Below are 19,973 nucleotides of genomic sequence, written 5' to 3' on the forward strand. Positions count from 1 at the left end.
TGGAGGGAGCTTGAGCGGTTGTGGTCGAAGCGATGACTGCTAGGGTATCGCTGCAACGCAGTTGCAGTTTAGCTTTAAAAAAAAGTTAACAGTTGCGCGATGGGAAGTTAAGCGAAAGTCCCATCGCGCAACTGTTAACTGTAGACCCATCAGATGCGCAATGGAATTTTGGACAGAGTTGGGCGAGTTTCAGTCGAAGTGTGAGTGGTTGATGATATGCTGCTGGAAGTCTTACTCCGTGCAATTTTTGCCTAGTTGATCGTCACTAACTTTGGAAGTTCTATATCTATATCCAATTCGTTCTTGGGCATAATTTTCTTTGGCATAGATGTTAATGAGGTGATAAAATCAGAATCAGAAGGGGGTGGATGTAGTGCAGCGCCTAGAGGTTCCGCTTCCTGCATGATCGATCGGAAGTTCGAACCCGCCCTAGTACACACCAAGCTTTTCATACCTCCGGGATCGATAAATCGGTGCCAGACTTGTCTGGGAGGATAAAAACACTGACATTGTGTCTTTGGAATTTGTATCACTTTTAATGGAACTCAAATAGCACAGATCGCTTTTCCGACTCGTTTTCGATGTAAATTTTCATTTGAAGAACAGCGCCTAATCGAGTCTTTGTCTATTTTACAAAATTTAATCGTGAATTCGTGCTACTATTTTCTAGAATTTTACTTTGGATATGAACACTATATCTTATAGTCGACACCAAACGTGTTCAACCGAGTGGACGCGACATCGCCGTGACGCTCTTTTTCTGCTCACATTCACAAACTCGCCTTTCCCTCTATCTTGCTTCAGTTGCAATAAGTCGATTGAACCTACTCGGAGGCGACTAACTATCTGTGGACTCATCTTCTCTTGACATACAGTGATGTTCAATAGTTTATTAATTAATCGATTCATTCGTTCGTTTGTCCATGTATTCATCCATTCATTCATTCGTTCGTTCAGTCGTTCATTATTTCGTTCGTTCGCGAGTTCACTTCTTTGTTCACCCATCCATTTATTTTCTGATCCATTTGTAATTTTTGTTTGCCATGTATCCGTGGTGTCCTGAATAGTACTGCTAATTTTTTTTTTTCATTTTTTTCAAGTTTGTTACATTCCAAACGAATAGCATCTGGAAATTCCAATTTTGTCGCAAAGTTCAGCTTTTATTGCCTATTAAAACTCGACATAAATGCTACTGTAATGAGTTTTCACTATTCTCTGCTTAATTATTTTTGGACAGATAAAAAGGAATGCTTCACCTGCTCGGGGATAGGAAAATTTCAGAAAATCCACAATTTTTATTGCGCTACTAGCTGTAGATTTTGCATGGTGACCACACGAACGAAAAAAAAAGAAAATTCGATATTCTAGCGCATTGAAATCCTACGTATGTACTTTTGCTGCTGCAGCAGCAGCAGCAGCCATCAACGGAAGAAGTGTAAAAATGTTCAGGAGGGTTTTCCGGCTGAATCTCAGCAAGCCGTCATCTATACTTTTTGTGACATGACGAGGATTTACAGCGTTCATAGCGTGCCGAGAAGAGTGATGGTGGACGTCGTGTTTCCGAGGAAGGAGATCAAACGCGGCTTAGTGCACACCACCCACCGCCCCAAATGCACTTAAAGCTTCAGCTACTCATCCTAACATCGTGTCGTGCGACTTTCGGAAATCACTTCACATCACAAGATTGATCCAGGTATATGTTGTGATGTTAGGATTCGTTTTATCATACATTTTTATATTTCTTATATTTTTTATATTTGAGTTTGATGCTTTATTTCTCATATGTATTTTTTATCAGAATTCAGAGAGATTTATTTAGTTTCTTTCATTTCTTACATTTTTTTCCGTCAGAATTCAGGAAGATTTATTCAGTTTCTTTCATTTCTTACGTATTTTTTTCATCAGAATTTAATTCATTCAGCATTAACTCGACCTGTCTTTTCATCAGAATTAAATTCATTCAGCATCAACTCGACCTGTCATTGGTTTTGTTCGATAACTTCTAAGTATGCCATTTCTAAAAATGGACTTCACTTCTTACGACAATTCTGAAGGGATTTCAAAGAAACTTGAATGTTTGGTAAGCGTTTTATTGTGGTTAATATTAAGGTAACTACAAAATTGGGATTTGTGATGTATTTTTTTTGTTTGACTGTAGAAAAAAACACTTTATTTCTATGGGATACTTTTATCGAATTTATTCTGTTTCCTACTTCCTTCTCGGTTCGAATTAATCCTGTGAAAAAGTGTCATTGTCAATAGTCTATTAATTTTCTGGGAAGTTGGCAGGCTCCCAAACTGGGGACTTTGAGAATGCGACCACATAAAGGCGCCAAACACGTTTGAAACTGGATGAAAGAGAATTCAGAATGTTCATGTTTCGGGAGGAGAAAAGCAGAGCATGGAGAAAAAAAAAAGAGTTTTCTAAGGATTACTCTGGAGATATTCTTTGTTCCTCTGTTATTGTGTATTATTTACGAAGTTGGAAAAACTTTCAACCACTAACTTTGTTCTGCTGAAATTCTTCTGAACAATGCAGTAAGAAAACCAGAAAAACAGTTGTGAACAGAAGAAAAACAAAGGAAAAAGTCACGTAGTGGTGTTTTTGATAAGGGTCACATTTCATAATGAATAATTTCGTGAACATTTATAAAGAATGTTCAATGTTACTTTTAATAGTTTTTCAATGTTATTTTTGATAAATTTTCAATGTTACTTTTTATAGTTTTCCAACATTTCTCGTCCATTCCGCTACGTTAGTCTTTGTCTATTCTTACATGGACCATTCATAACACCTAAAAACAGATGGCAAAAGTTCCTGCGTGCCGCACAGATAGTGAGTTTTCTTTTGAAATTATTTTTACCCTATTGATTTTCAGTTCATATGTAGTTTTCAATGTAATCACAGGCATGGACCGTAGGTCTGAGCTTGTTCCTCCTTGGTGCTGCCGTGATCTCCATGTACAAAATGTCACCCGTGTATTATTTTGTCTATTTATTCGGGTGTATAGACTATTTTTTTCTGCTTTATTGGAATCGATCGACGAAAAACGATGAATATTCGAAGCGATTGAGAAAGAGCTCGATTGGTATTGGTTCTTTGAAAAATGCAAAACAAATCCTACGAAGAAAGGTGAGTTCTCATATAGGAAACATCTAACAGAATTCTCTTAGAATCATTTTTATCGCTACGGTATTGGTTCAATTGTAGTTTTAAATATCACAAGTATGGACCGTAGCTCAGATTCCGGTGTTATTCCCAATTTATTGTTTTTTATTATTTTTTTATTTGTTAGAATTATTAAGTCGAGTTGGGATTTAATAACAATTTATTCTTGTTACTGAATCCTCAATTTAATACTCCTCGTGGTTTTTTTCCTTGCATTTTGACGTTACTTTTTTGAAATTTTCCAGAATGTCTCAGTTGTGATCGGCGGTGCATGTTCAATTGTTGTGTTTGTGCTGATTACTGCAGACGTGGTCGGTTTCATACATCTTCTCCCGAAAAAATCCTTATCTCTGCCCTGGAGCATTTTCTATTTGATCTCGCTGTTTTTGGTGCTTTTATGTGTGCCAGCGTCCAATTCGATTGCATTTTCATATATTGAAAGTGTAACGGCTGAATTCGAACTTATTGATCGGGATTTTACTTCTGACGTCAATAAACATCAGGTATTGATTACTAGTTGAAGTGCTTTTTTTCCACTTCATTTATTTGTAATTTAAAGCTACCAGTCGCCAGACATTACATTCGTGGACACGCTCAACTTTTGAAACTATTCGGTGCTGTTAAAGGACCGCTAAGGTTATTTTTTTTTTGACAATCTTCAGAACTATGTGGATTATAGTAGAGTCAAAACGACATGAAGCACGGTGCAGTGGCGTAAGCGTTACGCGTTACGCTTGAAGCGGCGCGGTGAAGCGTAGCGGTTAGGATCGAGTGAGGACCCCTGCCACCAACGTCCTTTGCTGTAGCTCGCGATGGTCCCACCTCGATTCCAACCTTTATATCCGCTTCGAGCGCAACCGCTTACGTAACTGCACCGTGCTTCATATCGTTTTGACCCGACTATACTTAGTTGTTCAGTGAATTTCCTTCCACTTATTTCCAGCGTATGGTGTTCAGCTCATATTACACTCAATTTCATCGCTATTTACAAAATATTCTGTTTTCTTTATGGTTACGAGTATGACGTGCAACGTGTGCTCTCTTTTTGGAAACCAGCATTACTAAGTTTCTTACTAGTATTCGCACTATCGCAATCGATAGCTATTTTTTACTCTGCACTAACCTTACGGAAATGGATTCTGGGGATTCGTACTGCAGTGCTAAAAGTTGCAATTTCGGAGCGTATGCCGCATGAACAGGTACGTTGTTATGTTTGCGAACAAGGATTCTCTATGTTCCGTAGCTTCCATGAGATGTTCTTCCATCGTACAATCTTATGAAGGAAGAACTGATGTTCGAAGTGGTATCCAATCATTGTGCTTGATTCTGTCGGATTCTTTTCGAATAGCTATTATCCGAGAAACTCACCTTTGGCTTTTTCCTTCTTTTTCCCAATAATTATAGGCAGCATTCCATGAATCTGATGTGGTGAGGGAATCCGCGGGAAAGCAAGAGATAGGATTGTGCATTGCGGGATCGGGGATAGTTCCGCTTATCTCTCCCTGGTTGTCGTAGAAGAACGGCGTGGGAACCGCTTTAGTTCCTACGTGGCACGTAAGAACGCTCCTCTCTGAACACGTTCCGATCCTCGCAGCAGCCTATTTATTGGTTTCACTTGAATAGGCTATTGAAAAGACATCACTGCCTTCGACTGCTCGCATTTGGATGCGGCGCGTAGGTGGTGCGTTGCAACTGAAATCGCTGTTCAAAAAAAAAAAAAACAGCGTCTTCCACGCCGCTTAGGGAGAAATGAGCTGAACCACTATGCATCCCACAATCTACAACTGCATTCCTAGGTTTTTTTTCCCGCGGATTCCATCGCTACGTCAGATTTGTGCTATGGTGCCTTTAATCAACCAAAGAAATCAATTTCTACTTTTCTCGAGTAATCGATATTCGAAGTTGTGCCATTATAACACCATCAGTTCTGCGTATGTCATTAGAAATAGTCTGGTTTCCGCAGGAATTTCAATCGAAATGTCATATACATGCGTCCTCTGATACCTCCTCATTCTCATCACTGATGAGATGCTGTCACTCCAATTCGAAGTGACTAACACGTTCACATTAGGAAGGAACTGATAGGTTAAAGGCGTCACCCCACGAATCTGGAGTAGTACGGATTTCCTGTGGAGTATTCGTATACGGGGTCGTAGATTATGGAGAGGAGGGTGATTCCGTTCATTTCTTCCTAATTGTCGTAGAAAACGGCCCGGAAGATATGGCTTCGAGCGTTCCAGCGCACTATTTTCTACAAGGAGTTCGATTGGAGCGCGCCAACCCTGTGCGGCGCCGCATCTTCCGGGTCGTTTTTTTTACGGCAATTAGGAAGGAATAGGCGGAGCCATACCCCTCTCTTCAATCTACGATCCCGTATACGAATACAATCTGTACCACCGCAGATCCGTGGGGTGATACCTTTAATTGAAAGAAGTGAGTGAAGCACATAGTCACGTAGAAAAAGGAAACGTCGTTTAGAACATGAGCAGCTGGAACTCTTTAAGAGTAGTCGTTTCCTTTCCTCATATGGAGTTAATCAGAACTGGAAATGTCTAGAACCATGTGCCCATTAGAAATGATTAGCCTCTAACATTAATTCTGAGAAAGCAACGCTATAATGTGCTACAAGCTAGATCCGGGTCAAAACGACATGAATCTCACCGCAGTTGCGTAGGCGGTTACGCTCGAAGCGGTTTGATTAAGCTAGCAGTTGTGCTCGAAGTGGGATCCGAGCTTCGCGTCCTGTTTTGAATCGACCATATCACAGAAAATTATTGACATTATTATTACTGAAAGATAAAATCACCAGAAATTGTTTAAATCTTTGCAAAAAAAAAAAAAAAAACAAGTTATTTGCACTTTCAAAAATCATTATTTACTCTTGATTCAACGTATCTCGGATTTCCCCAATGCTAACGTATTTGTGCAGAAATTTTGAACTCATCGAATATTCACAGGCGAGAAATAATGTTTGTTATTGGATTGCGTCAAGGCATACTTTTGTGGAAGAGGATAGTTGCTTCTATAGCCGGGACAAAACGTCGTGAAGCTTGGTGCCGCTGCGTAGGCGGCTGCTCTAAAGGTAGCGTAGCGGTTGCGATCGAGCTAGGACCCTCGCTAGCACCATTCACCGCTGCAGTCTGAGTGAAGCTACCGCCTTGCCATGGTCCCGCCTTGAATCCAACCGCTATCTTCACTGCAGCGCCGCTTCAAGCGCAGTTGCTTACGCAGTCCCACCAACGTTTAAAGGCATCACTCCACGAATCAGGGATGCGGGTGGTTTCAGGTGGGTTACGCCGATACGGAGTCGTAGATTACGGAGAGAAGGGTGATTCCGTTCATTTCTCTCTAATTGCCGTAAAAAAACGGCCCTGAAGATATGACTTCAAGTGTTCCGGCGCGCTATTTTCTACGAGTTCGATTGGAGCGCGCCAGCATTGTGCACGAGCAACATCTTCCAGGCCGTTTTTTACGGCAATTAGGAAGAAATGGACGGAATCACCCTCCTCTCCATAATACACAATCCCGTATAGGAACTCTCCACCTGAAATCCGTACCACCTCAGATTCGTGGGGTGCGTTTAAGTTGTCTTGACCCAACTATACCAGTAGTGGTGATTATGACAAGAGTAATACCGTTATCAGAAAGAAAAAATTATTCTCACCTCATCATTCAATCTCTTACTCTCGTTTGTTTCGTGAAGTTCACCGTTTTCCATCGTATCCACAATTTGGTTGCTGTTTTGCGGGCATTATGTCCTTGAAATCACGCGTTACGGATTTGATCCCTCATTACACTAAGTCGTTGTCCGTCAACAACAATTATTAGAGACATTATCAGCTAATATCTTTGAAATGGAGTATTATTAGGTCCTGGACGAAAAAAAAACTGCCTCACTCCTACTCGTCTCTGCAATTTGAAAACACTCTACATCAAGGATATCAACGGAAACTCGGATATCAACAGAAACCCCTCTTAGGATTTGTTGACAAAAGAAAACCCTTGGAATCTTATATCACATTGATCAGTTTCATGTAGTCTCCAACGCTTTTGTAATTTTTTATTTGTTGAATTATTTTCTTTGTTTATATTTATTAACATCTACATTAATAAATATAACAAATATAAGCAAACAAAATATTACTATTAAATATTCTTAGTAAATATAAATATTTTACATTTACATTTATTAATAGTATTTTTAGTTGTTTATTTGTTGTTTTATGAATATGTGCTCCTGGTTCTAACCATATTTAGGTGTTCTCTTTATTTTCTCTTCATTTGCTTGATCTTTATCGACAACCATATGGACTCTTCTTTTTCGGATTGACAGTAATTGATCGTCATTTCGTAGTAGCGGTGAGTTCTTTTTGATTAAGTACGACTGCTCTTACGAATAATACCAGTACGGAATTTTTATATGATTAATTAAATATATTTATTTATGTATTCATTTGATCAGTCGTGCATAAATGTGATTTTTCCAGTGTTTTCTCCTCGTTGGTATCGCAGCAGTTTATTGTTACCAACAGTATAATTAACCGATGATGACGGACGAGTGAGGAACTTTAAAGAGCTTAAAGTAATTAGATGGACTCGGTGGTTTGTCAAGTTCAAAATCGAATAGGCTAGGAAAGTTCCAGAAACAAAAAAGAATAAAGCTTTCACTAATACTGTGTCGATCACGTTTACTGCTTTTCTGCGATAAAGCACGATATTCGCACACATAACATGAAATAATCCACTCGAAATAGCCCTTTACATACAGATTTACGTCGGAAACATTGAATATACGTAAAGCTTATAGGATTTATTCAAAAATATGGGCAATAATATCTGTGAACATCACCGAACAACAAAATATTACCCGATTCACAAATCCATTGTTTGGATTCACCTTTCGCCCACCACGGAACACAAAAAAATGTCGTGTCGTCGCCTGCAGCAAAGTATGAAAAGTATATTTACTCTGGAGATCGTTCAACGACACCGCTTATCCATAAAAATTTCATGGTAGCACTGATCGGAGTGAGGGTTTTTTGCATCTTCCGGTAGCCCGAGCCCAGCTGGGTGAAATATCCATCGCAAATCCCATAGAGGTACTGATAAATTAAGAAAAACTGCGATGAAGAGGAGTACTGCGTTTCAATTCTTTCGCAAGTCGAAACATACGCACGTGAGTATAACATGTAAATATTTTGTGACTTTGTAGATGCTTTAGAGTCGATATTGAGTAAATCTGACAGTATTTCTTAACGATATTTAATCGAAATTATCAGGGGTTCGGTTGGCATTGGTTTACGATCATAAAATACACATTTCCACTCCATAATGTCCACGATAATCAACGTTGGTGGTCGTTTGGTGTATTCTGACCTTGGATTACTGTGCTTCTTTATTTGTGGCGGAAAAAATCGTCATAATCATGTGATTATCCCCCTAAACCTACCAAACGATGTGTAAATGCACGATAAGCTGATAGGGTTAGTAGTAAATTAAAGGCATCACCCACGAATCTGAGGTGGTGCGGGTTTCAGGAGGAGAGTTCCTATACGGGATCGTAGATTATGTAGAAAAGGGTGATTCCGTCCATTTCTTCCTAGTTGCCGTAAAAAACGGCCCGGAAGATGCGGCGCCGCACAAGGCTGGCGCGCTCCAATCGAACTCGTTGAAGAAAATAGCGCGTTGGGTCGCTCGAAGCCGTATCTTCCGGGCAGTCCGCTCGAAGCCGTATCTTCCGGGTCTTCCGGGTACCCTCTTCCCCATAGTTTACTACCCCGTTTAGGCATCTAACCCGTCTGAGACCCGCACCACCCCAGATTCGTGGAGTGATGCTTTTAAGTAAAAGTAAGTGAATTTTATTTATTAGCAAATAGTAACAAATAATATAATAATAGAAATTAAGTGACGGTTGTGTACACACACACGCAAATGAACCGTCCGCATGTTGATTTTCGTTCGGACGCACAACATCAGCGACGACACATAAGCGGATTGGATAAGAGAAGAATCTGGTTTTTTCGGTGGTATCCTCTTCAACAACCCCCGACGGTGTCGATGTGATTTACGCTAACTGTCCTCGCATCGTTTACTTATTGTACCATTTTTGTTTCATTCTACTATTTTATTATATATTAGACATTATATATTATATATATTATATTATATATTATATTACATTATATTATATATTATATGTTTTTAAATTTGCACTTTTTATTTGAAATTGTTTAAATATTCATATTATTATATCTTCAAATTTACTAATAATTTCTAAGGTACACTTAATCACTTCTTTTTCTTTTTTTTTCGTTGTTTTTTTTTCTGGTTGAGTGGGAAATAAGGGGCAATAGGTATCTCACTATTTATAACATAGCGAAAAGGTAAAATCTAAGACTTGTGCACGTGCAATTTCAACAAATTCACGATGATGAGCCATTCATGCTTGATCTCACATGGAATCGTAACGATTTTGACTATGCCTGTTGTTGATTTGCTGATGAGAACGGAATATAACAACTAAATTTCCTTTTCTTCCTGTATCAACGAATAATAATGAGTTAATCTAGCATTTTAGAGAAAAAATTCAGTTTTTTAAATTTTAAATTCTTAGGAAAAAAAGAAAATAGCAAAACCTCCGGAATTCAACAGAAAAAAAATCACCCTCCAGAGTGAAATCCACCTGTTTCTCATGCTTCGATTGAACATGCATGACCCACTACTAGTGGACCAAATAGTTTTTCTTTTTTTTACGGTCAAAAATCCTATGGCTAACAGATGATTCACACATTCGTCAACATCGAAGTGTAAATATCCCTGAATTGTTGTTTACTCGTGTAAAATCTGTTGTTGATAGCATAGAAATCTTAACTGTAGTGTCCTGAGGAATTTTCACTAAATTGCAGAATTTTTTTTCTTCTATTTGCACCTTTAAAAATCTGAATAAATCGCATAAAAGATTTACGGAAGATGCATTTTGTCACAGTTTTCTAAAATTCTACTGAAGATCGAAGTCTAAAGGTCGCCCACGGTCCAGCCGTACTGTATGTTTCATTTTATTTCATGCCAAACAATCATAAGCGGTATTAATGGCACTCGGAGCCCTGGATCCCTTTTTTTATGGTGGGATTCTAGCGATTTCGAGTTGTTTATTCGTTTTTGAGAAAAAAAAGTCACTGTTCTTCTCATCCTATTTTCTACGATGGTTCATTTCTCCAAATCCGATTTTTTTTCTCCTTCACTTTCATCCGTTCCTTCCTCTTTCGATTGATTCCTAGTGATCTTTTGGTTTCGCGGAACCGCAGTATCGGCTTCTCTCGGATCATCTTACATGGAGACACAAGATTTTCCTATTTTTTTCACTTTGTAGTATTTTAGAAGGATCTTGCCGAGCGACATTTCAGTAGAACCAGAATCAGTAAATAAAACCACATAATACATGACCTTGGTGAGGAAAAACTTTAAAAAAAAATTCGAAAATTCATCATTTTTCCTTAAAACGTTGCTGATAATCCTAGGAAATATCTTATTCCTAGTCTTAATCTATATGGATATACGAAAATACATATATGCATGACAAATACATATATGTTGATTTTTTCATAAGCCGTACCCAGAATTTTTTTAAAGTGACCTACTGCGTAAAGTTTCGCCAAATCGCTTTTTCTCAGTCGCTCCGGAGCAGGACGAGGCGATCCGCAATTTATATGAATAAACACTTATTCGAAGTACACAAAACAGCTTAATTCCGATAATCGAGAAAAAAAAACAAATAAATCGGAATTATTAAGAGATCCAGGCGCACCTCTGTTAGTTCTTGTATGGTTCGCGAAAATACTCTTCATCGACATGTCCATTGCATCTCTGAATTCCACGGAAAGAATTATGAAGTATCAAATATGAATTTCTTCATCAATATTGACAAAAAAAGAATTTTTAGACTGGAATATGCGTGAGTCTAGTCTCCTACTTAGAGATATAAAAACCTATTTTAAAACAATATGGATCATTGTTGCTCCGATTCTACTTCTTCCTTTGGCATTTCTTGGAGAGGTAAAGACTAAAATACAGAGAGAAAGTCACTCAATTTCCTTGGAATACCATTTACAGGAAGGAAAATGTGCCTATTGTATCCTGGTTATGTCATGTTATTGGGTCGGTGAAGTGGTACCATTAGCGGTGACCGCATTTCTACCGTTGGTGATTTTGCCAACGCTTGGTGTGATGAGCATTAAGAAAATCGCTGAATCCTATTTGACAGTGAGTAGAAGAGAAGTCTAAAAGACAATTTTTTCTTGAAAAAATACTCATTTTTGATGTTTGTTTTTAAAACAAAATTCTAGGACACTAACATGATGTTTGTCACTAGTTTGATGTTATCGTTGGCTGTCGAAGAGTGCAACTTACACAAACGGATAGCGTTAAAAATGTTGACCTTCGTAGGGGCAAAACCCCAATGGTAGGTGGTTTCTAATAAGTCTCACCTTTAAAGGCAGCGTATCACAAAAGTGACGATGTTGTGGTCTCTGTGGGCAAATATACAGCTCAGGGTGTACGTCACGAGTATGAGCTTGCCACGCTCAATTCCCTTTTATCGCTCTGAAAAAGGGCGTGAGAACTAAACTAAGACCTCATTGATTTTTGACTGCTCGCTCGCGGATGCGTCGCGCGCACAAAACCGGCGCGTTCTTTGATGCTTCGTACCAGCAAATGCCGTTTTTTTTTTCAGCAAAATTAGAAATAATTTAGCGGGCCACGCTCAGAGTCGTAATGTGCACCCTCAACTTCATATTTGCCCACCGAGACCCCAACATCATCAGCTTCTTGATTCGATGTCTTGATAATTCACAGCATCGAAGAAGCAAAAAAAAACTATAATCGCTCTAGTGCTTTATAAACAGTAGCTCTAAAAGTGTTTGGAATAAATTCAAAACACAGTTGTTATATTTGTATTTATCCAAACATTCAAAACAATGGCAAAGAAATTCATTTAATCCCGATTTTCAGGTTAATGGCAGGATTTATGTTGATCACCTCGTTTATGTGAGTTCATGATGTGGATCACACAACAATTAACCTCCAACCGGCTTCCTTTTCTGGTCACACTCCTCAACAACTCGTAAAGTGGACAACAACACCTGTATTCCAGATCACTTTGGATATCGGACACGGCTTGCGCAGCGCTGATGTCACCGATTGCTTACGCTCTCCTTGAAGCTATTATGATCCATAAAATGGCGGCATTTACTGAAAAATCATGGACTGGAGATAGCATAGTAATGCAAGAGAGTGGAGAGATGAAGAGGGAGTAAGTGATATACTACTACTCGACTAAAATATCAACTCTTTATTTCTAATTATAGCGCCTAATTTGAATACTTTGGACCTAAGATGTGGTCCGTTTTCTGTTTTTTTTTTCCACTTCGAGTGCTTCGATAGAAAAACGGCGCAAATACTATAATAACGCTGTTATTAGTGCTACGATGCTCGTTCGGTTATCTCACAAACGTCTCAGATATCGAAGGATAGAATGCCTGAAGGAACTAATATTATTGATTAATTACTGAGTTTTAGGAAGGAAACAGAATTGGATGTCTCACGGTTATCGAAAAGGGATCAAGGTTGGACACCGTTTATAAATAACTAGAAAAAAACTTCTACGGTTACTTCCTCCGTCGGCGAAGAAGTAACCATACAAGTTAGAAACGGATTCACAGATATAGTTATCAGCGCTTGTGTTTACCTGTACGACCGCGACGCATCCGCAACAACTCGCGCCCGCTATCCGCATGTCATGCACACTCTCGCGTCCCGTTCAAATCGAACGCAACATACCGTCGTCCTAGCATATATGAGTACCAGCGTTTTATATCCGACCTATCATTTAGAATATTCTTGTTGCTTAGGGATACTTATCGCTGGAAGGTGTAACTATAAACGAAACTATTTATAATAGATGTATAATAGGACATTTGACCTATTTAGGCATTTGCAAATGTATTATGCTCATTGTCGCTCACGCATCGTTGATAGGTGGTACAGGCACAATCAATTCGACCGGACCGAATCTCATATTCAGGGATACTCTTGAAAAGTAGGATTTTCGTACAAATAATTTACATCAAATTCAAAAAAAAGCAAAAAAAAAAGAACTTCAATAAGTTAAAAGTCAGTTTTCTGCATTCTTATTTTTTGTTTCCTATCCATTGGATCTGCACACCTCATTAAGATTCTATCCTGGGGAAGATACTGGCATCAGTTATCTTTCGTGGATGGCGTTTGCCATACCGCCGATGGTCGGCTACATGTTTGCCTCTTGGATGATAGTACAGGTGACCAATTTAGTCTTGAATATGTTTTTAATCTGTTCCCATAAAATCTTTTTAATTAATTTTTTTAAAGTTTAAGTTTCAATGCAATAACAACTATTCACTGCAAAATACGTTTTTGTTAGATTGATGCACAAGTTTTCGGTTTTTCTTCAATTCTAATGTGAAGATAATATCGAAATAATTTTTTAAAAAAACAGTTATAGACTAGTATATAGATAGTAAGTAATAGTAATTGTGAGTAGCAATAGTAGCTGTTAATAGTACCCATTACGCAGAACAAAATCGTCACAATTTCAAAGAATTCCTTCGACGATTTGTTCCCTATTCTTTCCTACTTTTTCCAGTTTTTTCGCGTCTTTTCAAACGAACCATAGCATATTTGAGTAGGTCCCACCATTTAGTTGTCTCTAAGACAGAGAAAGAAGCTTTTCTCAACGAAATTACTGTGAGTTTCTCCCCAAGGTTTCCAGGTAAAAACATTCTGGGATATTTCGTGACTCTTTCCTCATAATTAAAAAAAAAATCCATTAAAAAGCTAAGCATCAATATAACACATCTCACCGTGTTCAGATACAATTTCTTGGCTTCCGTCACATTTCACGGATATTCAAACCATCTACAGATGAGGAAAAAACTGATGAAGAATATGTTAGGAAGGCTGTGGACACCGCATACAACGATCTTGGACCGATCACGTGAGTTCTGAAAAAGTGATGATACATATACACATACAATTGCTTTTCTCTTTTCTTTCCATGGAAGGTGAAAAAGTAGTACGGTAATGCCTTTGTCAAAGATTTCGGATATTTTAGGTTCGCTGAGAAATCTACACTCGTGATTTTTGTGTTGACAGTAACATCATGGATTACTAGCGATCCTAAAGTTGTGGATGGATGGGCAACGTTCTTCAAAAAGTAAGTACTAGGAAAAGGATAGTTAATAAAGTGGGCAAAAAACGGGACAGATTCGATTTGCCAGCAGCTTTGCAAGTGCAAAATTTGCTACCATGACCTTTATCCAGCATTGCGAGAACTTTCAGGACGGCACGTGCATCGCATTTGTCCGGGAATACGTAATTGTCGCCGCATAAGTATAATCGGGTCAAAACTAGCTGAAGTTTTTGCAATAGTGTAAGCGACTACGTCCAAAACGACGCCGTGGCGATAGCGGTTCCGATCGGGGCGGGACCATCACTAGCTTCTTTCATTCCTACGCTGCGAATGAAGCTTTGAAGCGGCTGCGATCGAGTTGGTCCCACCTCGATCATAGCCGCTTCGAACACTTACGCAACTTCACAGACTTCACTTCGTAAGGACCTAACTATATAAAGTATGCTATTAGGTTGATGCATAATTCCTCTATCACAGCTCTTTCGTAACTATTTTGAAAAAAAATCGACCACGACTCTCGGTTCCCCGAACTCGTAAATATTTCAAAGGTCTAGAGACGTATGCACCTTTCCCGCGTACCACTCCACGTCAATGCTGGGGACGTCCCAGTCCCCCTTCAACCAAAAGGAGAGGAACTGGGACGTGAAGTACCCGTCGATTGTGGAAAAATACGAAAGGAGACATATGCATCAACCTAATAGTAATGTTAGTATACTAAAACTATACCTTAATAACAACGTAACGTTCCTTTCAGAGGATATGTTACGGACTCGTGTTCAGGAATGTTAGCAGTCTTCGTACTTTTCGTATGGCCTCGAGAAATGCCAGATTTTTTCTTTCTTCGATCTAAATCCGGTTGGTTTGCTTATAATTTGAGCATGTATTCGATAGAACGCCTTACAACAAATGAATAAAAATATCAAACAGTGTTTAAGTGTTATAGATCGCGATCGTCCTTCTACCAAACGTGAAGCTTTGCTTACTTGGGATGCTGTGAGACGGCGTTTTCCATGGTCTGTCATCCTTCTTCTTGGTGCCGGTTTCGCTATTTCAAAAAGTGTGAAGGTAAGTTCCTCAATGAAATTGTTGGCTACATTTGTTGACTGAATCTAATTAATCTAACACTGTTTCAGGAGGAAAAGAGCAGATTTTTGAAAATCACTTCGCATTGAGTGACGAAATAACACATATAGTTGACGTCGAATGTATTCACAGGGTTCCCGCAACGCGCTGGAAATGTCAAACATGGAAAGGGCTCCGATGCACATCGTTTCCATGTTTGACATTTCCTCTTCACGGGTAAAATGTAGTTGGGTTGGGGATTACCCAGTCGCGCTCTTATTTCTGGAAGTAAAATAAACTAAATCAATAGGGGCATAAGACCAAAGCATTAGTCTTTGAGGGTCTATGACATGCAAACTAAGATTACTAAGAGAAAAAGGTAAGTTAGAGCTTAAAGAAATAAGAGCGCGACTGTCCCCCCCCCCCCCCCTTCCCCTCACCACATTTCCCCCTTTACACTCTGTACTGACCCAATCGAAGTCACGCCGTTATTATTCGGTTGAACACATCGCCGCCAATGTCTTACGTTGCCAATATGTCCGAATGGAAAGCTCTATAGCATCACAGGAAAATGTTTGGATATACTCAACATGACATGAAATTTGGTGCAGTTGCGTATGCGGCTGCGTTTGAAGCAACGCGATGGAGTAGTTATGACCGAGCGGGGATCCTTGCTAACATCACTCGTCGTTGGAATTCGCGATCAGTCCCTCTTCGACCCCGGACGTGTTACGTTCACCGCTTCGAGCGCAACCGATTACGCAGCCGCAACAATCTTCCGGGTGTTTTGACGCGACTATAACTATGCGAGTTGTACGGCGTTTTCCCTAAACATCAGATGTGGAACATCACGAAATTGACGATGTTGCGATCCCCCACGAATAGGAGTAGAGGCGCACCTGACGAATATGTACGTCATATCGTGGAAAGTCCGTAATAATCCAGAAGAAGGTGTGTGAAACAGCCTTCTGTGACCTCATCTCAACACGATTCGATGCAATTCATTCGCTCATTCAATACAGTTGCAATTCATTCGAACGCTTGCAATTCCAGCGTTGTGCAAAGTGCTCCATCCAACTAATATAACTAAAACAAACACTAAGATACTGAAATAAAGTAGAACAAATAAACAATAGCTCACGGAATAAATTCAGTACCGATAATTCGTTTAATTACTGAGACATCCACTAATAAAGCGACCAAATTATTTCGATCTACTTTCCCCACAAATCAAGGGGTAAAATACGAGGTAAAATTGTACGTAAAATACGTGGAAAATACGCAGGAATGTAGATGCGCTGGGATGTCACGCTTCGGAAGAAAAAAGAAACGCAATAAATCAAAACTGAACGAAACTAACGCACACCCAGAAACGTCCAACAAAAAAAACGTTGAAGATCAAGAATCGATCGACAACGAAAACTATCGCGATGGTTTCGCTGAAGTGCAGCAATGAGCGTCAGCGGTCGGCTCTACACAACTGGAAGTCAGAAATCCAGTGCTTTCAGCCCGACAGCCTGGTGGCAACTGCTCTTGCAACAATCGTGCTGGGACCTTGAGGGTATAATTTTAAAGGCGCGTCCAGCAAGGATTTCTCTGTCCTTTGATGATTCCTGCGACAATAGTTTTTCTCTATTTTCCTTGTTTATTCCAGAAGCAGCGTAACATCTAGGATTCATGAGTTGTACATAAGTAAATACATAAGAAAGAACGGGTAGGCTAGCCTTTAGAAAAGAAAACGTAGTTTTAATTATAATTGTTGTAGGAACGGGGTATTATAATTACAGTAAGCATGGGTTAACAGTGGATATAGTAAATGCAGTCACAGTTGTTGCGGTTCTTTATTTTGTCTCCTAGTACGAATTTTTCGCATCAAATTTTTCGCATAACGAATTTGATCCACAAATATCTTCATCATTTCAGGAAAGTGGCCTTTCAACATTGATCGCTTGCAATATGCAGAGCATCCTGTCGGGATTCCCGTTGTTTGTCATGCAGGTATTCCAGAAAATTCCCTTCATATGGATTAGAGTCGAAAATTGTAAATCTCTTTTTTCAGGCTTTCATCAATCTAATCACAGTTGTGCTCACGGAATTCTCCACTAATTCAGCTACTGCTAGTATTCTTATCCCGATTGCATTTAATATCGTCAGTTTTATTTATTTATTTCTCTTAAATGTTAGCGTTGACATTTACAGTCACCTCCGAACGTAGTGTTGGGGTAAAGCGTCACGTATTTGGCGCGATAATCAATAGGACGATGGCACCGATAAGCTCCTTTTATTTTCTTTTTCTTATTTTCGATAGTATTCCGTCCTTTATTTCTGAAACTCTACATGAGTAGTAGATTATTACGATTATTTCGTGATTGGAACTAATTCATAGTCGTAGTCACAGCGAAATTCTTATTCGTTAGCGTCAGCGCCGTCGTGGTCCTATCGATTATCACTCAATCGATTGACTAGCTGGACATTAATGCAACGCGTTGGGTCTGCAAGCAGGACGTAACGCAACGCAGAAGGTCGACATAATAGGTTCAGCTGCAACAGGCAACTGTCATTCGTACACTACGATTCGCACCTTCATGCGTACTCTATGAGTGACTATACTCTATACTATACTCTTATCTGTTTGGTGCACACCACCAACGGTCGAGGCGACTACGCTCCGCAGCACGACCATGCGTAGCGGTCGTGTAGCGCAACGCAAATACGGGCACGCGCAACTTTTGTGCAAAACCAATGAAATTGTGAAATTACTACACAAATTTTAAGGCTGAGTCAGTGCGTGCACATCCGCTCTACTTCTCTATACCAGCAGCTATAGGCCCGTCATTTTCTTTCATGTTACCGATGGCAACGCCTCCAAATGCTATCGTCTATGAAACTGGAACGATGAGGATGATAGATATGGTGAGTAAATACTTGGTGTTATTTTCAGTTAGTAGCAGGATTCCGGGGAATTTTCTATGTCCTTTGGGAAGAAGCTTTCGGAAGAGTAAAACGCTTAGCATCTAGGTATTTAGAATCCAAAGTTTTCAACTTTGCCTAATAAGACAACTATTTATGTTCATAAGATTGTGAAAAGAAACCACGTAAGGTTTAGTAGAGTCAACTGCGCAAGCGGTTGCGCTCGAAGCGGTGCGGAGGAGCGTAGCGGTTAGGATAGAGTGAGCACCTTTACTACCACCGTTCATTACTGCAGTTCGCGATGGTCCCACCTCGATTCCAACCGCTACGCTCCACCGCGCTGTTCCGAGCGCAAGTGCTCATGCGAATGCACTGCGCTTCATGTCCTTTTCGTACCCGACTATACATTTAATCTTTTGTGTATGGAGTTACCCCACTGAGTTACTTCACCACTAGTCGAGTCTGTGGCTGAATAGTCTTTCTTCACATATGTCGGTGTAAAGAGTTGTCTCGTTTGATGAACTGAAATCTCCAATTCCTCAACTTGTAGAGGGTGTCAGGCGTTTTTGGTGTGTTCTTAAACTAGAAAACTTAAACTAGAAAACTACTGTCCTGTTCCCTACTCAGTAGTGGAAATAACACAACATCGAAAAATTTCCCAAAGGCTGCTTTTGTTGGATGACGTCACCAGTTAAAAGATATATCATTGTCATTGTTATTAGTATTATTATTTGTCATTGCATATTACTATTCATTAAGGTGTCATCTGGTGTGTTCCTCAATATCTTTTGTATTGCTATCACGGTGTTGAACATGAACACATGGGCGTACTGGCTCTTTTCTATGGGTACCTATCCGGAATACGTGTTCCTTCATAACAACACGTCTCCTTGTCATTGATTGTCATCTATTATCTTTCCTCAGCATATTACCTCCATATTTTTGGTACTGTACATAATTTATTGTTAACAACCAGGCAAGCTTTAGGAGCTTAGGCAGCACACCGTGACCAGCTGCCCGTTTTTTATAGGTGCTGGGAAATTTGTACATTTATATGCCGATCCAGAAATGGTGCAGGTGCCCATCGGAATAGGCGCTGTACTGTTTCTTGTTGGAAGATTATCGTGGAAGTGCTAAGTGTCCTTGTTGAAAACTGTGACAGTATTACGGTACGGCCTAACCAATAGATTTTTCTTGTCCATACTTGCGCCATTCCTCAGGTTTTATCATCATTCCTCTTGAGGATTGCTCCATATGGGACGTAACCGGCATCGCCAAGTCATTACTGTAAGTGGGCTTGGCGCTCTAAATTCAACCGTAAGTGATTGCGCGTCGACGCAGTTGTTTTAACAGCGATCAGGGCTATATTGCGTCATTTTTAGAAGATTTTGTCCAGACCTCAACACTGTGGCTCGCTGCTAATGTCCCTTAATACCTCGGAACGACGACTGGGATTTGTTTGTAGTTAGGAATATGATAGGAAGAGTATAAGGCGTCTGTTCGCAATTTTTGAAGAAAAATGGCAGCACATTGCATTTGGAAGTCAATAATAGGTTTATTTTTCTTCTCTACCTCGGAATCACAATTTTAAAGGATGATTAACTTTCGTTT

The 19,973-nt window shown here is 39.6% G+C and overlaps 2 protein-coding genes across 4 annotated transcripts; one reads left to right on the plus strand and one right to left on the minus strand.

Moving 5' to 3' along the window:
* Window positions 1-2,008: 2,008 nt before the first annotated feature.
* On the plus strand, window positions 2,009-19,831 carry RB195_008774 (uncharacterized protein; the record flags this gene model as incomplete). Of its 3 annotated transcripts, XM_064195433.1 has the most annotated exons (22): window positions 2,009-2,080; window positions 2,726-2,836; window positions 2,909-3,133; window positions 3,415-3,480; window positions 3,729-3,805; window positions 6,127-6,251; window positions 11,109-11,221; window positions 11,279-11,428; window positions 11,512-11,627; window positions 12,176-12,211; window positions 12,318-12,476; window positions 12,743-12,789; window positions 13,154-13,262; window positions 13,398-13,500; window positions 14,071-14,195; window positions 14,313-14,414; window positions 15,145-15,245; window positions 15,334-15,455; window positions 17,376-17,450; window positions 17,512-17,601; window positions 18,228-18,365; window positions 19,122-19,262. In XM_064195433.1, 22 exons carry the CDS (start codon window positions 2,009-2,011, stop codon window positions 19,260-19,262), a joined length of 2,403 nt encoding a protein of 800 aa, XP_064046578.1. The 3 variants fall into 3 exon arrangements, with proteins under 3 accessions (XP_064046578.1, XP_064046579.1, XP_064046580.1); XM_064195435.1 differs by lacking the exons at window positions 2,009-2,080; window positions 2,726-2,836; window positions 2,909-3,133; ... (1 more) ...; window positions 3,729-3,805; window positions 6,127-6,251 and adding exons at window positions 19,606-19,679; window positions 19,745-19,831 and having other exon boundaries at window positions 11,117-11,221; window positions 19,122-19,209; XM_064195434.1 differs by lacking the exons at window positions 3,415-3,480; window positions 6,127-6,251; window positions 11,109-11,221; ... (13 more) ...; window positions 18,228-18,365; window positions 19,122-19,262 and adding exons at window positions 3,578-3,672; window positions 4,113-4,368; window positions 7,427-7,528; window positions 7,657-7,710 and having other exon boundaries at window positions 2,024-2,080; window positions 2,909-3,005.
* Window positions 15,153-16,432, minus strand: RB195_008775 (uncharacterized protein; the record flags this gene model as incomplete). The annotated part of the gene is made up of 3 exons (XM_064195436.1): window positions 15,153-15,236; window positions 15,374-15,463; window positions 16,352-16,432. 3 exons carry the CDS (start codon window positions 16,430-16,432, stop codon window positions 15,153-15,155), a joined length of 255 nt encoding a protein of 84 aa, XP_064046581.1.
* Window positions 19,832-19,973: the final 142 nt, after the last annotated feature.

Source organism: Necator americanus, chromosome III (assembly GCF_031761385.1).
Source record: "Necator americanus strain Aroian chromosome III, whole genome shotgun sequence".
Taxonomy (NCBI): domain Eukaryota; kingdom Metazoa; phylum Nematoda; class Chromadorea; order Rhabditida; family Ancylostomatidae; genus Necator; species Necator americanus.